Source organism: Salmo trutta, chromosome 17 (genome assembly GCF_901001165.1).
Source record: "Salmo trutta chromosome 17, fSalTru1.1, whole genome shotgun sequence".
Taxonomy (NCBI): domain Eukaryota; kingdom Metazoa; phylum Chordata; class Actinopteri; order Salmoniformes; family Salmonidae; genus Salmo; species Salmo trutta.
The window spans coordinates 1,034,390-1,054,788 of record NC_042973.1 but is presented as its reverse complement, the minus strand read 5'-3'; the positions used below and the strand labels follow the sequence as shown (position 1 = coordinate 1,054,788).

General features: G+C 43.6%; 1 protein-coding gene across 1 annotated transcript; it reads left to right on the top strand.

Moving 5' to 3' along the window:
- Positions 1-2,083: 2,083 nt before the first annotated feature.
- chst7 (carbohydrate (N-acetylglucosamine 6-O) sulfotransferase 7) lies at positions 2,084-19,620 on the top strand (the record flags this gene model as incomplete). Its single annotated transcript, XM_029697367.1, has 2 exons — positions 2,084-3,494; positions 18,262-19,620. A coding segment is annotated over one exon (1,389 nt), but the record flags the coding sequence as incomplete, so codon positions are not given.
- Positions 19,621-20,399: the final 779 nt, after the last annotated feature.

Below are 20,399 nucleotides of genomic sequence, written 5' to 3'. Positions count from 1 at the left end.
CAGATGAACCTGTAGCCATATTACTTCAACAGTATTTAACATGAGATCCTCTCTAAGCTTTATAGGAATGTGGTTCTGAATATAAACAGCAACACCTCCACCATTGGCATTTCTGTATTTTCTGTAAATGTTATAACCTTGTATTGCTACCACTGTATCATCAAAGGTATTATCTAAGTGAGTTTCAGAGATGAATGTCATCTGTTACTAGCAAATTATTGATTTAATGATTTTTTTTAGCACTTTTCTGGGATGTTTGATTGTTTTTATCACTGTACAATCGTTGCGAATTGAATTATGGGGAGTTTCAGGCCCCGGAGTGAACATAATTGTACACTCGCTAAGCCGACTGAAAACGGGGGCTGAGGGGCTTACTTTGCAAACTTCCCTTGCTTGGCTAATCATTTGGACCACCCTCCAAGATGGCGAAGGGGATTCCCCCAAGTGCATTTTTTAAGTGTTTGGACCGCATCCATTTTCTCCCGGGCGGGGACTTCAGTCTGCCATTTTTGCCATTGCAATGTGTTATGGGATAGCCTCCCTGGCGAAGGGAACCAAAAAGTAAAAAAAGATGCTCACATGCTCTGCTTTGTTTTCCTGACCTCCCAAGTAGACCTACGCTTATAGAAAGTCCAGTAAACTTAGTACAAACTTGCGTTTTCGTCTTATTATTTTTGGAATTGCACTTGATAAATGACAGTTGACTTAAGTACTCGTTATATGCTCTAGAAAGAACACAAGTATGCATTTTGCAACACACACAAAGTCGTGCAACACACACAAAGTCGTGCAACACACACTCAACTCTTATTTTGAAGGCTAGATTTGAACAGGATATGCGTTTGACCAATGATACAAGACTATAGATTTAGCCCAACCCACATGACCGGAAATGAGAAATGGAACCGATTCCTTATTGTCTGTGATCATTATCTACCGATGAGTGCTTTTTGGTTTTCGGCAATAATTCTTCCAATTTAATAATACAACAACTTGTTTTTGGTATTTCGAATTTGAACACATGAAAATGAAAATGAGTGAATGATTACTTGGAAATAGAACAATACAGTTGTTTTTATATTTTGTCCGCTACTCACATTTAGAAATAAGTGGAAAAATGGGAAATAAAAGCATTTTGCATTAGACCATTTATTGGCGTAGAAATTGACAAAAGGAAAAATAGGATTTAAAAAAAAATTCATTTCCTCGTTTGGCCTTGCCGAGATGAAAGGAAATGTGAATTATCCATAAGCACACGGACCCAGTTTCCATGTGTTTTTTTCAGTTGCGTTAGTTTCAGGAGCACAACCTGATCGATACTAGTGAATTATTGACTCTTGTCAAAGCAACAGGGTTTTTGGTGTGTGTGCACTTTATAAGTTGCTTGTTTAAGAAATATAAGTTCTATAAAAGCCCCTTAGATTTGAATTTAGAATCCCACTAAATGTCATTAGATCTACAAATACATGTAATTGAAATTTAATTTAGAGATTCCGGTAAACTCTTTGATGTTTCCTTTCATGTATCCTACCAATTGCTATTGGATTATTCACCATGGCAACCAATTGTTAGAATAAAAACTCAACTAAAGTTATTTCTCAGTTTTCAGTTGGCTTTCGTTGGAGAACAGTTTTTCCTTTGCAGGGATATGTATGTTTTTCACCAGTACAGGGCATTTGGAAAGTATTCAGACCGCTTGACTTAAAAAAAATAATTGAACCTTTATTTAACTAGGCAAGTCAGTTAAGAACCTATTTTTATTTACAATGACGGCCTACACAACTTTTCCCCCACATTTTGTTACATTTTGTTATATTTTCCCTCATCAAGCTACACACACAATACCCCATAATGACAAAGCGAAAAGAAAACAGGTTTTTGGAATAAAAAAAAAAGAAATACCATATTTTCATAAGTATTCAGGCCCTTTGTTATAAGACTCAAAATTGACATAGAAACATCTATATAGCCCTAGCTATACATAAATATGATTCGATTTTTTTTTTTTATATATATATTTTTTTAAAGGCTACATGAATGCACACTAGACTGAAACTGTATAACTGGGCTTTTATTTTGAACCTGTGACTGTGGGTTTATTGAGTCAGTTGAATGGGCGTGTGTCAGTCATTACGGTTCAGGTCTTTCCTGCTGCGCTCCTCCGCCTTCACAGAGCGGCGACAAACACAACAACTACAGCCGTGTCTATCTGAGAGAGAGGGAAATGAAAAGGAGGCTTCAGAAGAAATACTTCATTTTAATTCTAGGATATTCCGTGTTACTTCTGTTAATTCCGTATATGCTGGACTACAGGAGTAAATCAGGGCATATTAAATATGGTAAGCAACAGCCGAGGTGCCCCGACCTCGGTATGTGGAATAACGGGGACAAGTTTAGCAACACTACGGATACCGTGGAAGAGTCGGTAGTCAACAGGACCCAGTCTAAAATACACGTTTATTTACATGCTACATGGAGGACGGGGTCATCGTTCTTAGGAGAGTTATTCAATCAACACCCCGATGTGTTTTACCTCTACGAGCCCATGTGGCATATATGGCAGGCTTTATATCCAGGAGATGCGGTCAGTCTGCAAGGAGCCGTGCGTGATATGATGAAGGCGTTATTACGATGCGACTTCTCAGTTTTAAAACTGTACACAGGGAGTCAAAATATCACCACGTCTTTTATATTTGGATGGAGAAAGAACAAAGTGATCTGTTCGGAACCTCTATGCGAGGCGTACAAGAGAAACGAAGTGGGATTAGTCCAGGATGACGTCTGTGGAAAGTGCCCAAGGAAAGATATCAAGGAGTTGGAGAAGGAGTGCAAGAAGTACCGCGTCGTGGTAATCAAAGGTGTGCGGGTTCTGGATCTCGGTGTACTCGTCCCGTTAATGAGAGATCCCGCTTTAAATCTCCAGATCATTCAGTTGTTTAGAGACCCGCGGGCAGTACACAATTCACGACTGAAATCGAAACAAGCTCTGGTCAAGGAGAGCATACAGGTACTGAGAAGTAAAAAACAGACGGAGAAATACAAGCGTCTACTGTTGCCAAACAAAAGGGGGAACCGGGCAGAGAATTATGTCTCTAGCGCGATGGAGATAATATGTGATAACTGGCTGAACGATATGATGCTCATGATGAATGCGCCCCTCTGGGTAAAGAGGAATTACATCAAGATCCGTTACGAAGACTTGGTTCTACACCCCATGGAGGAACTCAAGAGACTTTACACCTTCTCCAACCTCTCGTCCTTTCCTGCCATGGATAAGTTCGTGTTGAACATGACCCACGGACACGGTTACTCCTCAGACAAACCGTTTCTAATATCGTCCAGAGACGCTAAGGAAGCCATCTTCGCATGGAGAGAGCGGTTGAACATTGAACAGATCTCCCAAGTGGAAGACTACTGCAGTGAGGTCATGAGACAACTGGGCTATCAGAAGAACAGTGTGGATCAAACATAGACATTACAGCATCAAGATGATGGTATGTAGGCCTGTGATGATGATGGTATGTAGGCCTGTGATGATGATGATGGTATGTAGGCCTGTGATGATGATGATGGTATGTAGGCCTGTGATGATTATGGTGGTATGTAGGCCTGTGATGATGATGATGATGATGATGGAGGTATGTAGGCCTGTGATGATGATGGTATGTAGGCCTGTGATGATGATGGTATGTAGGCCTGTGATGATGATGGTATGTAGGCCTGTGATGATGATGGTATGTAGGCCTGTGATGATGATGGAGGTATGTAGGCCTGTGATGATGGAGGTATGTAGGCCTGTGATGATGATGATGATGATGATGATGATGATGGAGGTATGTAGGCCTGTGATGATGGAGGTATGTAGGCCTGTGATGATGATGATGGTATGTAGACCTGTGATGATGATGATGGTATGTAGACCTGTGATGATGATGGTATGTAGACCTGTGATGATGATGGTATGTAGGCCTGTGATGATGGTATGTAGGCCTGTGATGATGATGGTATGTAGGCCTGTGATGATGATGGTATGTAGGCCTGTGATGATGATGGAGGTATGTAGGCCAGTGATGATGGTATGTAGGCCTGTGATGATGATGATGATGATGATGATGGTGGTATGTAGACCTGTGATGATGGAGGTATGTAGGCCTATGATGATGAGGGATTTCACCATGAAGCCAATGGTGACTTTTTAAAACAGTTACAGAGTTGAATGGCTGTGATGGGAGAAAACGGAGGATGGATCCACAACATTGTAGTTACTCCACAATACTAACCTAAATGACAGAGTGAAAATAAGGAAGCCTGTACAGAAAACAAATATTCCAAAACATGCATCCTGTTTGCAATAAGGCACTAAAGTAAAACTGCAAAAAATGTGGCAAAGAAATGAACTTTCTGTCCTGAATAAAAAGTGTTATGTTTGGGGCAAATCCAACACATCACTGAGTACCACTCTTCATATTTTCAAGCATGGTGGTGGCTGCATCATGTTATGGGTATGCTTGTCATCGGCAAGGACTAGGGAGTTAAAAACTGAATAGAGCCAAACACAGGCAAGTTCCTAGAGGAAAAAACTGGGATACAAATCCACCTTTCAGCAGGACAATAACCTAAACACAAGGCCAAATATACACTGGCGTTGTTTACCAAGACGACATTGAATGTTCCTGAGTGGCCTAGTTTCAGTTTTGACTTAACCTTTTACTGCATGGGGCTAAATCAGGGTCACACAGTGTTTTATTGGTAGTCTTAAACACATCTACTTTAAAACAAAACACACATGGTTATGGGCTTAACAAAAGAAGACACCTGTACCATGTCAGATATAGGGATGAAATGTATTACATTTTGAGTTTCCATCCCAATATTACACTTTATAAACATCACAGAAGACTCTAATATAACAAAACCGCTTCACATAGAAACACCGGATTTGTGGCATAAAAAAGAAAAGATTGTTATAATATTTTTCATAATTTTATAATTATTCCACCCATGAGGCCATTCGGGCATTTGACTGCAGGAAAGGGCTACATCGGCTTGGTAATCTGTGGCCAGACTTGAAAATGTCTGTTTAGCAACGATCAACAACCAACTTGACAGAGCTTGAAGAATGAGAATGGCTTACCAAGGAAAAACTTACAAAATGACTAATTCAACGTAAAACGCAGTTGGAGCACTTGAACTGAGAGATTGAAGAATTAAAAAAAAAAAAAAAAAAAAGTGCAAATATTGTACAATTCAGGTGTGAAAAGCTCTTAGAGAGACCCAGAGAGACTCTCGGCTCTCAGAGAAACAGAGAGACTCTCGGCTCTCAGAGAGACTCTCGGCTCTCAGAGAAACAGAGAGACTCTCGGCTCTCAGAGAAACAGAGAGACTCTCGGCTCTCAGAGAAACAGAGAGACTCTCGGCTCTCAGAGAAACAGAGAGACTCTCGGCTCTCAGAGAAACAGAGAGACTCTCGGCTCTCAGAGAAACAGAGAGACTCTCGGCTCTCAGAGACCCAGAGAGACTCTCGGCTCTCAGAGACCCAGAGAGACTCTCGGCTCTCAGAGACCCAGAGAGACTCTCGGCTCTCAGAGACCCAGAGAGACTCTCGGCTCTCAGAGACCCAGAGAGACTCACGGCTGTAATCACTGCCAAAGGAGATTCTAACACGTATTGACTCAGGGTTGTGATTACTTATGAAAAGGAGATATTTCTGTATTTCATTCTCAATAAATTAGCAAACATTTCGAAAAACATGTTTTCACTTTGTCATTATGGGGTATTGTGTGTAAATGGGTGAGAAACATATTTAATCCATTTTGAATTCAGGCTGTAACTCAACAAAATGTGGAATAAGTCTAGGGGTTTAAATACTCTGAAGGCACTATATGGGTCAACTGTGTGTGACATTCTCCAAGACTGTTCAAATCAAATTGTATTTATTATGGATCCCCATTACTTCCTGCCAAGGCAGCGGCTACTCTTCCTGGGGTTTATTATGGATCCCCATTAGTTCCTGCCAAGACAGCGGCTACTCTTCCTGGGGTTTATTATGGATCCCCATTAGTTCCTGCCAAGGCAGCAGCTACTCTTCCTGTGGTTTATTATAGATCCCCATTAGTTCCTGCCAAGGCAGCAGCTACTCTTCCTGGGGTTTATTATGGATCCCCATTAGTACCTACCAAGGCAGCGGCTACTCTTCCTAGGGTTTATTATGGATCCCCATTAGTTCCTGCCAAGGCAGCAGCTACTCTTCCTGGGGTTTATTATGGATCCCCATTAGTTCCTGCCAAGGCAGCAGCTACTCTTCCTGGGGTTTATTATAGATCCCCATTAGTTCCTGCCAAGGCAGCAGCTACTCTTCCTGGGGTTTATTATGGATCCCCATTAGTTCCTGCCAAGGCAGCAGCTACTCTTCCTGGGGTTTATTATGGATCCCCATTAGTTCCTGCCAAGACAGCAGCTACTCTTCCTGGGGTTTATTATGGATCCCCATTAGTTCCTGCCAAGGCAGCAGCTACTCTTCCTAGGGTTTATTATGGATCCCCATTAGTTCCTGCCAAGGCAGCAGCTACTCTTCCTGGGGTTTATTATGGATCCCCATTAGTTCCTGCCAAGGCAGCAGCTACTCTTCCTGGGGTTTATTATGGATCCCCATTAGTTCCTGTCAAGGCAGCAGCTACTCTTCCTGGGGTTTATTATGGATCCCCATTAGTTCCTGCCAAGGCAGCAGCTACTCTTCCTGGGGTCCAGCAAAATTAAGGCAGTTTATACATGTTAAAAACATTTAGAATACATTCATAACAGATTTCACAACATATTTAGTGTGTGCCCTCAGGCCCCTACTCTACTACTATCACTTATCTGTAACACAAAGTCCATGTGTACGTGTGTATAGTGCGTATGTTATCATGTGTTTGTGTTGCTTCACAGTCCCCGCTGTTCCATAAGGTGTATTTTTACCCGTTTTTTAAAATCTAATTTTACTGCTGGCATCAGTTACCTGATGTGGAATAGAGTTCCATGTAGTCATGTCTCTATGTGGTACTGTGTGCCTCCCATAGTCTGTTCTGGACTTGGGGACCGTGAAGAGACCTCTGGTGGCATGTCTTGTGGGGTATGTATGGGTGTCTGAGCTGCGTGCCAGTAGTTTAAACAGACCTCTGGTGGCATGTCTTGTGGGGTGTGTATGGGTGTCTGAGCTGCCTGCCAGTAGTTTAGACAGACAGCTCGGTGCATTCAACATGTCAATATCTCTCATAAATACAAGCAGTGATGAAGTCAATCTCTCCTCCACTTTCAGCCAGGAGAGATTGACATGCATATTACTAATATTAGGTCTCTGTGTCCATCCAAGGGCCAGCCGTGAGGCCCTGTTCTGAGTCCTTCTTTGTGGCACCTGACCACACGACTGAACAGTAGTCCAGGTGCGACAAAACTAGGGCCTGTAGGAACTGCCTTGTTGATAGTGTTGTTAAGAAGGTAGAAACTAGGGCCTGTAGGACCTGCCTTGTTGATAGTGTTGTTAAGAAGGTAGAAACTAGGGCCTGTAGGACCTGCCTTGTTGATAGTGCTGTTAAGAAGGTAGAAACTAGGGCCTGTAGGACCTGCCTTGTTGATAGTGCTGTTAAGAAGGTAGAAACTAGGGCCTGTAGGACCTGCCTTGTTGATAGTGTTGTTAAGGTAGAAACTAGGGCCTGTAGGACCTGCCTTGTTGACAGTGTTGTTAAGAAGGTAGAGCAGTGCTTTATTATGGACAGACTTCTCCCCATCTTAGATACTGTTGTATCAATATATTTTGATCATGACAGTTTACAATCCAGGGTAACTCCAAGCAGTTGAGTCACCTCAATTTCCACATTATTCATGACAAGATTTAGTTGAGGTTTAGTGAATGATTTGTCCCAAATACAATGATTTTAGTTTTTGAAATATTTAGGGCTAACTTATTCCTTGCCACCCATTCTGAAACTAACTGCAGCTCTTTGTTAAGTGTTGCAGTCATTTCAGTAGCTGTAGTAGCTGATGTGTATAGTGTTGACTCATCCACATACATAGACACTGTGGCTTTACTCAAAGCCAGTGGCATGTCGTTAATGTAGATTTTAAAACGTAAGGGGCCCAGACAGCTGCCATGGGGAATTCCTGATTATACCTGGATTATGTTTGAGAGGTTTCCATTAAACAACACCTTCTGTGTTCTGTTAGACAGGTTGCTCTTTATCCACAATTATTTATTTATTTTCTTTAACCTTTATTTAACTAGGCAAGTCAGTTAAGAAACAAATTCTTATTTACATTGACGGCCTACCAAAAGTCAAAAGGCCTCCTGACATGTGTTGCTATGTTGCAACACATGACAACACAGCATGGCGGCAACACATGACAACACAGCATGGCGGCAACACATGACAACACAGCATGGCGGCAACACAACATGACAACACAGCATGGCGACAACACAGCATGGCGGCAACACATGACACCACAACATGACCACACAGCATGGCGACACCACAACATGACAACACAGCATGGCGGCAACACAACATGACAACACAGCATGGCGGCAACACAACATCACAGCATGGCGGCAACACAGCATGGCGGCGACACAACATGACAACACAGCATGGCGGCGACACAATATGACAACACAGCATGGCGGCGACACAACATGACACCACAGCATGGCGGCGACACAACATGACACCACAGCATGGTAGCAACACATGACACCACAGCATGGTAGCAACACAACATGACAACACAGCATGGTAGCAACACAACATGACAACATAGTAGCAACACAGCATGGTAGCAACACATGACAACACAGCATGGTAGCAACACATGACAACACAGCATGGTAGCAACACATGACAACACAGCATGGCAGCAACACATGACAACACAGCATGGTAGCAACACAACATGACAACACAGCATGGTAGCAACACAACATGACAACACAGCATGGTAGCATCACATGACAACCCAGCATGGTAGCAACACATGACAACCCAGCATGGTAGCAACACAGCATGGTAGCAACACATGACAACACAGCATGGTAGCAACACATGACAACACAGCATGGTAGCAACACATGACAACACAGCATGGTAGCAACACATGACAACACAGCATGGTAGCAACACATGACAACACAGCATGGTAGAAACACATGACAACACAGCATGGTAGCAACACATGACAACACAGCATGGTAGCAACACATGACACCACAGCATGGTAGCAACACAGCATGACACCACAGCATGGTAGCAACACATGACAACACAGCATGGTAGAAACACATGACAACACAGCATGGTAGCAACACATGACAACACAGCATGGTAGCAACACATGACAACACAGCATGGTAGCAACACATGACAACACAGCATGGTAGCAACACAACATGACAACACAGCATGGTAGCAACACAACATGACAACACAGCATGGTAGCAACACATGACAACCCAGCATGGTAGCAACACATGACAACCCAGCATGGTAGCAACACAACATGACAACATAGCATGGTAGCAACACATGACAACACAGCATGGTAGCAACACATGACAACACAGCATGGTAGCAACACATGACACCACAGCATGGTAGCAACACATGACACCACAGCATGGTAGCAACACAGCACAACACAGCATGGTAGCAACACAGCACAACACAGCATGGTAGCAACACATGACAACACAGCATGGTAGCAACACATGACAACACAGCATGGTAGCAACACAGCATGGTAGCAACACATGACACCACAGCATGGTAGCAACACATGACAACACAGCATGGTAGCAACACATGACACCACAGCATGGTAGCAACACAGCATGGTAGCAACACATGACAACACAGCATGGTAGCAACACATGACAACACTGCATGGTAGCAACACATGACACCACAGCATGGTAGCAACACAGCATGACAACACAGCATGATAACACATTATAACAGGGGGTGTAAAGCCATAACACATACATTTTTCCAGCAGCAGACTATGATCAATAATGTCAAAAGCCGCACTGAAGTCTAACAAAACAGCCCCACAATCTTTTTATCATCAATTTCTCTCAGCCAATCATCAGTCATTTGTGTAAGTGCTGTGCTTGTTGAATGTACTTCCCTATAAGCGTGCTGAAAGTCTGTTGTCAATTTGTTTATTGTGAAATAACATTGTATCTGGTCAAACACAATTCTTTCCAGAAGTTTACTAAGAGTTGGTAACAGGCTGATTGGTCGGCTATTTGAGCCAGTAAAGGGGGCTTTACTATTCTTGAGTTGCAGAATGACTTTCGCTTCCCTCCAGGCCTGAGGGCACACGCTATCTAGTAGGCTTAAATTGAAGATGTGGCAATATCGTCCGCTATTATCCTCAGTAATTTTCCTAGTTGTCAGACCACGCTGGCTTGTCATTGTTGATAGACAACAATGTCTTCCTCTTCCACACTCACTTTACGGAACTCAAAATTAAAATGCTTGTCTTTCATAATTTGGTCCGATATACTTGGATGTGTAGTGTCAGCGTTTGTTGCTGGCATGTCATGCCTTAGTTTGCTAATCTTCCCAATGAAAAAAATCATTAAAGTAGTTGGTAATATTTGCCTTTTTACCCAGAATTTCATTTAAGGTGCCCCAAAAGCTTTTTACTATCATTCTTTATGTCATTTATCTTTGTTTCATAGGGTAGTTTATTTTTATTCAGTTTAGTCACATGATTTCTCAATTTGCTGTACGTTTGCCAATTGATTGTACAGGCAGACTTATTTGCCTTCTATTTTGCCTCGTACCATTTTTAAATTCCTCATCAATCCACGGGGATTTAACAGTTTTTACAGTCATTTTCTTAATGGGTGCTTATTAGTAACTGGGATAGGTAAATGTGTCCAGTGCAGCGTCTGGTTGCTCCTCATTACACACCTCAGACCATCAAATATTATTTACGTCAACAACATAGGAATCACTACAAAACTTGTGTATACTAGATTAGGCCCAGCCTTTGGAACTTTGGTTTTCCTAGATATGGCTACTATATTGTGATCACTACATCCAATGGATTTGGATACTGCTTTAAAGCAAATTTCTGCAGCACTAGGAAAGATGTGATCAATACATGTTGATGATTTCATTCCTGTGCTATTTGTAAATACCCTGGTAGGTTGACTGATAACCTGAACCAGGTTGCAGGCACTGGTTACAGTTTGAAGCTTTCTCTTGAGTGGGCAGCTTGATGAAAACCAGTCAATATTTAAATCACCCAGAAAATAATAATCTCTGTTGATATCACATACATTATCAAGCATTTCACACATATTATCCAGATGCTGACTGTTAACACTTGGTGGTCTATAGCAGCTTCCCACCAGAATATGGGCTTTAGGTGAGGCAGATGAACCTGTAGATATATTACTTCAACAGTATTTAACATGAGATCCTCTTTAATCTTTACAGGATTGTGGATCTGAATATAAACAGCAACACCTCCACCATTGGCATTTCTGTATTTTCTGTAGATGTTATAACCATGTATTGCTACCACTGAATCAAAGGTATTATCTAAGTGAGATTCAGAATATGAATGTCATCTGTTACTAGCAAATTATTCATTTCATGGACCTTGTTTCTTAAGCTATATATGTTAATGTGGGCTATTTTTAGCACATTTCTGGGATGCTTGATTGTTTTTCTTGCTTTACTGGGAAGCTTAGCAGAGGTAGACATGCTCAGGTTATTTATGTTAGTGCAGGATGAGCTGCACACAGTGGACTTCCTACTAGGGCACACTGCCTCAGTGTTAACAGTATAACTCTGGTTCATAGGCTCATGATTACTGCATACAACAGCTGTAGGATCAGCAGAGGCATTCAGGGCAGTTAGAGGGACATCAATTAGGTTACTTACATTGTGTCTACCATCGCACCTGGTATAATGTACATTTGCTGAAGCTTTATGATGACTCAGCGACACAATGGTAGGGATTAAATGAGCTGGACTTGGGTCATTGATATGTCATTGTCTCAACGCAGCCTTATAATGCTGTGAAAGGATCCAGGAACCCAAATGATTTGAGTGGATCCTGTCCTCCTTATAATACGAGCTTAGTTTCCAGAAGGTTAATAAATGTTTAAAGATGCAGATACTCTCATATAATCCTTATTCAATTCAAGGCACTTGGTTCAAATCTTTTAATTCTTCATAAAGAGTAATAATCTTTTCTTGTATTTTTCACATGCTAACCAACAGGTGTAGACTAACAGAGAAATGCTGACTGACAGGTAGAGGTCGACCGATTATGATTTTTCAACGCCAATACCGATTATTGGAGGACCAAAACCCCCGATACCGATTAATCGGCCGATTATTTGTATTTTTTATTTATTTTTTGTAATAATGACAATTACAACAATACTGAATGAACACTTATTTTAACTTAATATAATACATCAATAAAATCAATTTAGCCTCAAATAATGAAACGTGTTCAATTTGGTTTAAATAATGCAAAAACAAAGTGTTGGAGAAGAAAGTAAAAGTGCATTATGTGCACTTAAGTTCCTTGCTCAGAACATGAGAACATATGAAAGCTGGTGGTTCCTTTTAACATGAGTCTTCAATATTCCCAGGTAAGAAGTTTTAGGTTGTAGTTATTCTAGGAATTATAGGACTATTTCTCTCTATACGATTTGTATTTCATATACCTTTGACTATTGGATGTTCTTATAAGCACTTTAGTATTGCCAGTGTAACAGTATAGCTTCCGTCCCTCTCCTCGCTCCTACCTAGGCTCAAACCAGGAACACATCGACAACAGCCACCCTCGAAGCAGCGTTACCCATGTAGAGGAAGGGAAACAACTACTCCAAGTCTCAGAGCGAGTGACGTTTGAAACGCTATTAGCGTGCACCCGGCTAACTAGCTAGCCATTTCACATCGGTTACACCAGCCTAATCTCGGGAGTTGACAGGCTTGAAGGGGTGGGTATAATTCGTGGAACGTTCCAACAGGAATCTGTTCCAAAAAAACGTAAAGTAAAAGGTTGCCAACCAACAACGCATACAAAGTAGAAACGCATACAAACCTAGCTAACTAGCTGCCGAATAGGCATCAACTCACCACGTAGCTTATTGTTAATGTTTGTCCATAGGCAAACAGACATGTGAGGACAGACATTTTTCAGAATAAACGTGATGAGTGAAAAACGCAATGAAATAGACCACTCCCTACCCGGTATCTTATTCTGCCGCTATACAACTTTGTATGCGTTGTTTTTTGGAAACCTTGTTATTTATGAAGTTTTTGGAATAGATTCCTGTTGGAACGTTCCACAAATTATACCCACCCAGGTTGAAGTCATAAACAGCGCAATGCTTGAAGCACAGCGAAGGTATGTTTGAATGAATGTTTACGAGCCTGCTGCTGCCTACCACCGCTCAGTCAGACTGCGCTATCAAATCATAGACTTAATTATAATATAATAAACTCACAGAAATACAAGCCTTAGGTCATTAATATGGTCGAATCCGGAAACTATCATCTCGAAAACAAAAGTTTTTTTCTTTCAGTGACATACGGAACCGTTCCGTATTTTATCTAACGGGTGGCATCCCTAAGTCTAAATATTCCTGTTAGGCATTGATGTTTATGGTTAGGTACATTGGTGCAACGACAGTACTTTTTTCGCAAATGCGCTTGTTATACCAACACCCGTTTGTAGGCTGTGATTCAATGATAAATTAACAGGCACCGCATCGATTATATGCAACGCAGGACACGTTAGATAAACTAGTAATATCATCAACCATGTGTAGTTAACTAGTGATTATGTTAAGATTGATAGTTTTTTATAAGTCTAATGCTAGCTAGCAACTTACCTTTGCTTCTTGCTGCCCTCGCGTAACAGGTAGTCAGCCTGTTAATCCTTGTGGAGTGCAATGTAAGGCAGGTGGTTAGAGCGTTGGACTGGCAACCAAAGGTTGCAAAAACGAATCCCCCCCTGAACAAGGCAGTTAACCCCCGTTTCTAGGCCGTCATTGTAAATAAGAATGTGTTCTTAATCTGACTTGCCTAGTTAAATAAAGGTGTAAAAAAAAAAAAATCGGTGGCCAAAAATACCGATTACCGATTGTTATGAAAACTTGAAATCGGCCCTAATTAATCGGCCATTCCGATTAATCGGTCGACCTCTACTGACAGGCCCTTCTCAACAATGCAGAGAGAGACAACAGGTGTAGACTAACAGAGAAATGCGGACTGACCAGCCCTTAACCAACAGTGTAGAGAGAAATAATAGAAAAGTAAAACGCATAATAATAAAAGTAATAATAAATACACAATGAGTAACGATAACTTGACATGGTCTCTCAACTAGCAACACGATATCATGGATGAAACGGCAGTATTCAACGTTTTCCAGGGAGGATAAACATCTCGTTAACCTGAGAGTACGTAAGGGTTAAGGTTTGTAATTAAAACACAAAAAAAACTTGCCGGTTAAGTTGCCCCTAGTGGATGGTATTGGAAGGCATCACCCAATGTCCTGGGAACTGAGACAGACTTCAGTATTCACGTTTATCGGGTGTGATGGCGTTGCAACAACAGGGGATACGAGGCGCAATGAGTGAGAGAATGGTGGTGAAGCTCGAAATCTGGCTTGTATGAAATGAAACCTGATCTTTGTAAGTCTGACCTGCGATGGATTTGCTATTATAATGTTTGTATTGGTCACAATAAATAGTGATGTAGTCTTTTCAACATTTTTATTAGCGAAAAAGCTGTGTGCATTAATCAAATAGAAGCCTGGCTCAAATAGAAGCCTGCTTCTAATAAGCGCTGGTTGTGTTTGGTTATTGAAGCAGATAAATGCCTGGCCTGTTTAATTTAACTTACACAGCATTTCATACATTTCCTGCCAAATTCTGCTTTTCAATACAAATAAAGTGATGCTGAAAAGCCCTACAAATTGCAACCTCTCACATTTATTCTGATAAAACTCAACTGATTTTAATTTGGGATTAAGGGCTTAAACCTCACGTGGCCTCATCAGTATCTGTTTAGAGGTTTGAGGACATCAACTCGACATGCCTGGTATCTGGTTATCACGAGGACGACACCAGCTTGTTTATCCACTTCATCCCTCCCTGATAAGAACACATTAGATACGTGCTGTAATGTGCAGTGTCCTTGCCCAGACCCTGTTCAAAACAAATGCTTTCTTACTACTTCTATATCTGCTCTGGCTATCTGCTCTGGCTATCTGCTCTGGCTGGCTATCTGCTCTGGCTGGCTATCTGCTCTGGCTGGCTATCTGCTCTGCTCTGGCTATCTGCTCTGCTCTGGCTATCTGCTCTGCTCTGGCTATCTGCTCTGCTCTGGCTATCTGCTCTGCTCTGGCTATCTGCTCTGCTCTGGCTATCTGCTCTGCTCTGGCTATCTGCTCTGCTCTGGCTATCTGCTCTGCTCTGGCTATCTGCTCTGCTCTGGCTATCTGCTCTGCTCTGGCTATCTGCTCTGGCTATCTGCTCTGGCTATCTGCTCTGGCTATCTGCTCTGGCTATCTGCTCTGGCTATCTGCTCTGGCTATCTGCTCTGGCTATCTGCTCTGGCTATCTGCTCTGGCTATCTGCTCTGGCTATCTGCTCTGGCTATCTGCTCTGGCTATCTGCTCTGGCTATCTGCTCTGGCTATCTGCTCTGGCTATCTGCTCTGGCTATCTGCTCTGGCTATCTGCTCTGGCTATCTGCTCTGGCTATCTGCTCTGGCTATCTGCTCTGGCTATCTGCTCTGGCTATCTGCTCTGGCTATCTGCTCTGGCTATCTGCTCTGGCTATCTGCTCTGGCTATCTGCTCTGGCTATCTGCTCTGGCTTCCTCTGAGGATCACTGTCCCAAGCCAGTGCATATCTCAGGAGTAGGCGGTAGGCCTATATCACTGTAGTCAGGTAAATGGACTCTGGTCCATGTCAGATATCTCACACACATCTGTTATCACAAATGAATGACCCGGTTGGACAAGTCAAGCTGTGGCCACCGCTCTGGAGTACCGTTGTCCAACCCAGTATTATCAGAAAACATCACCTCAGTCTCAGGTCATTAGGAAACATCTTAGGATGAGATCAATGGATTGTAGAAGCACACTAGTACTGCAGTAAGACCTGTAACTGACCAGGTTAACATCATAACACACCTCCAGCACGTCAAGAGTTTACTGTGTAGGCGACATTTTAGACTCCTTCTGACGGGGAAACGGAATGGTAAGGAAATAGATCTTCCTCCTAATGAGGGACTGGCGTTTTTCTAAAGGCCAATGGGAGGGAGGGAGGGAGGGGGTGGGCTGCTATCTGGGGCTGGCAGGGACTGAATCACACCCCCGGGCGGCAGCAAGCCAGCCCTGCTGGAGAGAACAGAACATAGGGACCATTGTATGAGTCTGGGCTCAGCCTGTCACCATACATCCCCTCTGACAAGCCCAGCCTTCAGGGCCAGGGGGGAGGAGAGAGGCCAGCACCAGTCACAGGGGAGAGAGGCCAGCACCATACACCAGTCACAGGGGAGGGAGGCCAGAGCCATACACCAGTCACAGGGGAGGGAGGCCAGAGCCATACACCAGTCACGGGGGGGGGCCAGAGCCAGCACCATACACCAGTCACAGGGGAGGGAGGCCAGCACCATACACCAGTCACAGGGGAGGGAGGCCAGCACCATACACCAGTCACAGGAGAGGGAGGCCAGCACCATACACCAGTCACAGGGGGGGAGGCCAGCACCATACACCAGTCACAGGGGAGGGAGGCCAGCACCATACACCAGTCACAGGGGAGGGAGGCCAGCACCATACACCAGTCACAGGGGAGGGAGGCCAGCACCATACACCAGTCACAGGGGAGGGAGGCCAGCACCATACACCAGTCACAGGGGAGGGAGGCCAGCACCATACACCAGTCACAGGGGAGGGAGGCCAGCACCATACACCAGTCACAGGGGAGGGAGGCCAGCACCATACACCAGTCACAGGGGAGGGAGGCCAGCACCATACACCAGTCACAGGGGAGGGAGGCCAGCACCATACACCAGTCACAGGGGAGGGAGGCCAGCACCATACACCAGTCACAGGGGAGGGAGGCCAGCACCATACACCAGTCACAGGGGAGGGAGGCCAGCACCATACACCAGTCACAGGGGAGGGATGCCAGAGCCATACACCAGTCACAGGGGAGGGAGGCCAGAGCCAGCACCATACACCAGTCACAGGGGAGGGAGGCCAGAGCCAGGCGGTCTGTAAGCCGTCACCAAATCAAATGTATTTATATAGCCCTTCTTACATCAGCTGATATCTCAAAGTGCTGTACAGAAACCCAGCCTAAAACCCCAAACAGCAAGCAATGCAGGTGTAGAAGCACGGTGGCTAGGAAAAACTCCCTAGAAAGGCCAAAACCTAGGAAGAAACCTAGAGAGGAACCAGGCTATGAGGGGTGGCCAGTCCTCTTCTGGCTGTGCCGGGTGGAGATTATAACAGCACATGGCCTAGATGTTCAAATGTTCATAAATGACCAGCATTGTCAAATAATAATAATCATAGTAGTTGTCGAGGGTGCAACAAGTCAGTAACACAAGAGTAAGTGTCAGTTGGCTTTTTCATAGCCGATCTTTGAGAGTATCTCTACCGCTCCTGCTGTCTTTAGAGAGTTGAGAACAGCAGGTCTGGGACAGGTAGCACGTCCGGTGAATAGGTCAGGGTTCCAGCAGGTCTGGGACAACAGGTCTGGGACAGGTAGCACGTCCGGTGAACAGGTCAGGGTTCCATAGCTGCAGGCAGAACAGTTGGAACTGGAGCAGCAGCACGGCCAGGTGAACTGGGGACAGCAAGTAGTCATCAAGCCAGGTAGTCCTGAGGCATGGTCCTAGGGCTCAGGTCCTCTGAGAGAGAGAGAAAGAAAGAAAGAAAGAGAGAATTAGAGAGAGCATATTTAAATTCACACAGGACACCGGAAAAGACAAGAGAAATACTCCAGACGTGACAGACTGACCCTAGCCTCCCGACACATAAACTACTGCAGCATAAATACTGGAGGCTGAGACAGGAGGGGTCAGGAGACACTGTGGCCCCATCCGACCAGGCACAGAGTGGAGGAGGTGGGAGACTGTTACTACCCGTTGAGCAGCAGACCTGTTATTTTAGCTTGAGAAGGAATTTGCTAACTTTAGCTGTGCCATTTTTTTTCCTTTTCATACAGGTGCCTGAAATTCATGGGAGAAACTACGATGGCAGGAGTGTCAGACTGGAGCCAAGGGAAGAGGAACTGAGAAGCAGCAAGACTGTTGGGGTCGGTTTTCTTCAGCCAATCCCCTGGCTGTATGAACTTTGAAGGAGAGAGGATACACAGGGAAGGAGTCCGTCACGGGCTGGACAGCAACACGTCAACATGAAGAGGACTTAGAGGGACAGAATCGTGTCAATGCTTTAGATGCTAAAATGATTTGTTTCTTCCTGTTTTGTGGATCTGTCGAAAAAGTGTTTGATACTGCTATTTTATTGAACAAGTTGTCCTCCACTGGCCTGAACTCTGACGCCTGGTTTCATGATTGTTTCTGTGACAGAACTCAACCCCATCGTTCACGATGTCCGATATTTCTTGAAGTCCATGAAGGTGTTTCGCAGGGATGGATACTAGAACCTGCTCTTTTCACTATTTATATAAATGCTGTTTGTCAATTTGTTAATAAAAAATCATTGAACTCCTGTTTTTAATACGGGCAAAACTAAATATATGTTGTTTTCAAGTTCTCTTCTGATGATCTTAGATGTTTTCTATAATCTGACCAGTCCCAGCCTTGGTATTGACAGTGATGTAATGGTTACAAGACATAAATGAATGAGCTGGCTAAGAAACTAAGGATTTAAAGTGGATATTTTTTTATAGAAACAGATCCTGTCTCTAGTCAGCAGGACGCAGATTGTGCAATCAACCTTTCTACCTGTTGTTGTTATGGTGATACGATTTATCAACCTTTCTACCTGTTGTTGTTATGGTGATAGTATTTATCAACCGTTCTACCTTCGTTTTATTACAGGAGACCATTTCATTACTCATCACTGTATTCTTTACCAACAGGTTGACTGAATCTCTTTAAAGTCATGTAGATCACATCGTTACAAAGCCCTGCTCCACAAACGTCCAACTTACCTAACAGCACTGCTAAGATTTAAAAGTTCTCAAACCCATTCACAGGGTTAGTTAACTCTGGAGACTCCTTAGAGAGGACTTAGAGGGACAGAAAGACAACATGGGTTAGCTGCCTGACAGAAAGACAACATGGGTTAGCTGCCTGACAGAAAGACAACATGGGTTAGCTGCCTGACAGAAAGACAACATGGGTTAGCTGCCTGACAGAAAGACAACATGGGTTAGCTGCCTGACAGAAAGACAACATGGGTTAGCTGCCTGACAGAAAGACAACATGGGTTAGCTGCCTGATGGAAAGACAACATGGGTTAGCTGCCTGACGGAAAGACAACATGGGTTAGCTGCCTGACAGAAAGACAACATGGGTTAGCTGCCTGACAGAAAGACAACATGGGTTAGCTGCCTGACAGAAAGACAACATGGGTTAGCTGCCTGACAGAAAGACAACATGGGTTAGCTGCCTGATGGAAAGACAACATGGGTTAGCTGCCTGACGGAAAGACAACATGGGTTAGCTGCCTGACAGAAAGACAACATGGGTTAGCTGCCTGACAGAAAGACAACATGGGTTAGCTGCCTGACAGAAAGACAACATGGGTTAGCTGCCTGACAGAAAGACAACATGGGTTAGCTGCCTGACAGAAAGACAACATGGGTTAGCTGCCTGACAGAAAGACAACATGGGTTAGCTGCCTGACAGAAAGACAACATGGCTCTCCAGAGGGTAGTGAGGTCTGCACAACGCATCACCGGGGGCAAACTACCTGCCCTCCAGGACACCTACACCACCCGATGTCACAGGAAGGCCAAAAAGATCATCAAGGACAACAACCACCCGAGCCACTTCCTGTTCACCCCGCTATCGTCCAGAAGGCGAGGTCAGTACAGGTGCATCAAAGCTGGGAACGAGAGACTGAAAAACAGCTTCTATCTCAAGGCCATAAACTGTTAAACAGCCATCACTAACACAGAGAGGTGGCTGCCTACCTACAGACTTGAAATCAATGGCCACTTTAATAAATGGATCACTAGTCACTTTAATAATGCCACTTTAATAATGTTTACATATCTCACATTACTCATCTCATATGTATATACTGTATACTGTATCCTTCACTCTCTATTCTATACTATCTATTGCATTTTAGCTGCTCTGTTACTCCCATCCATATATTTTATATTTATAT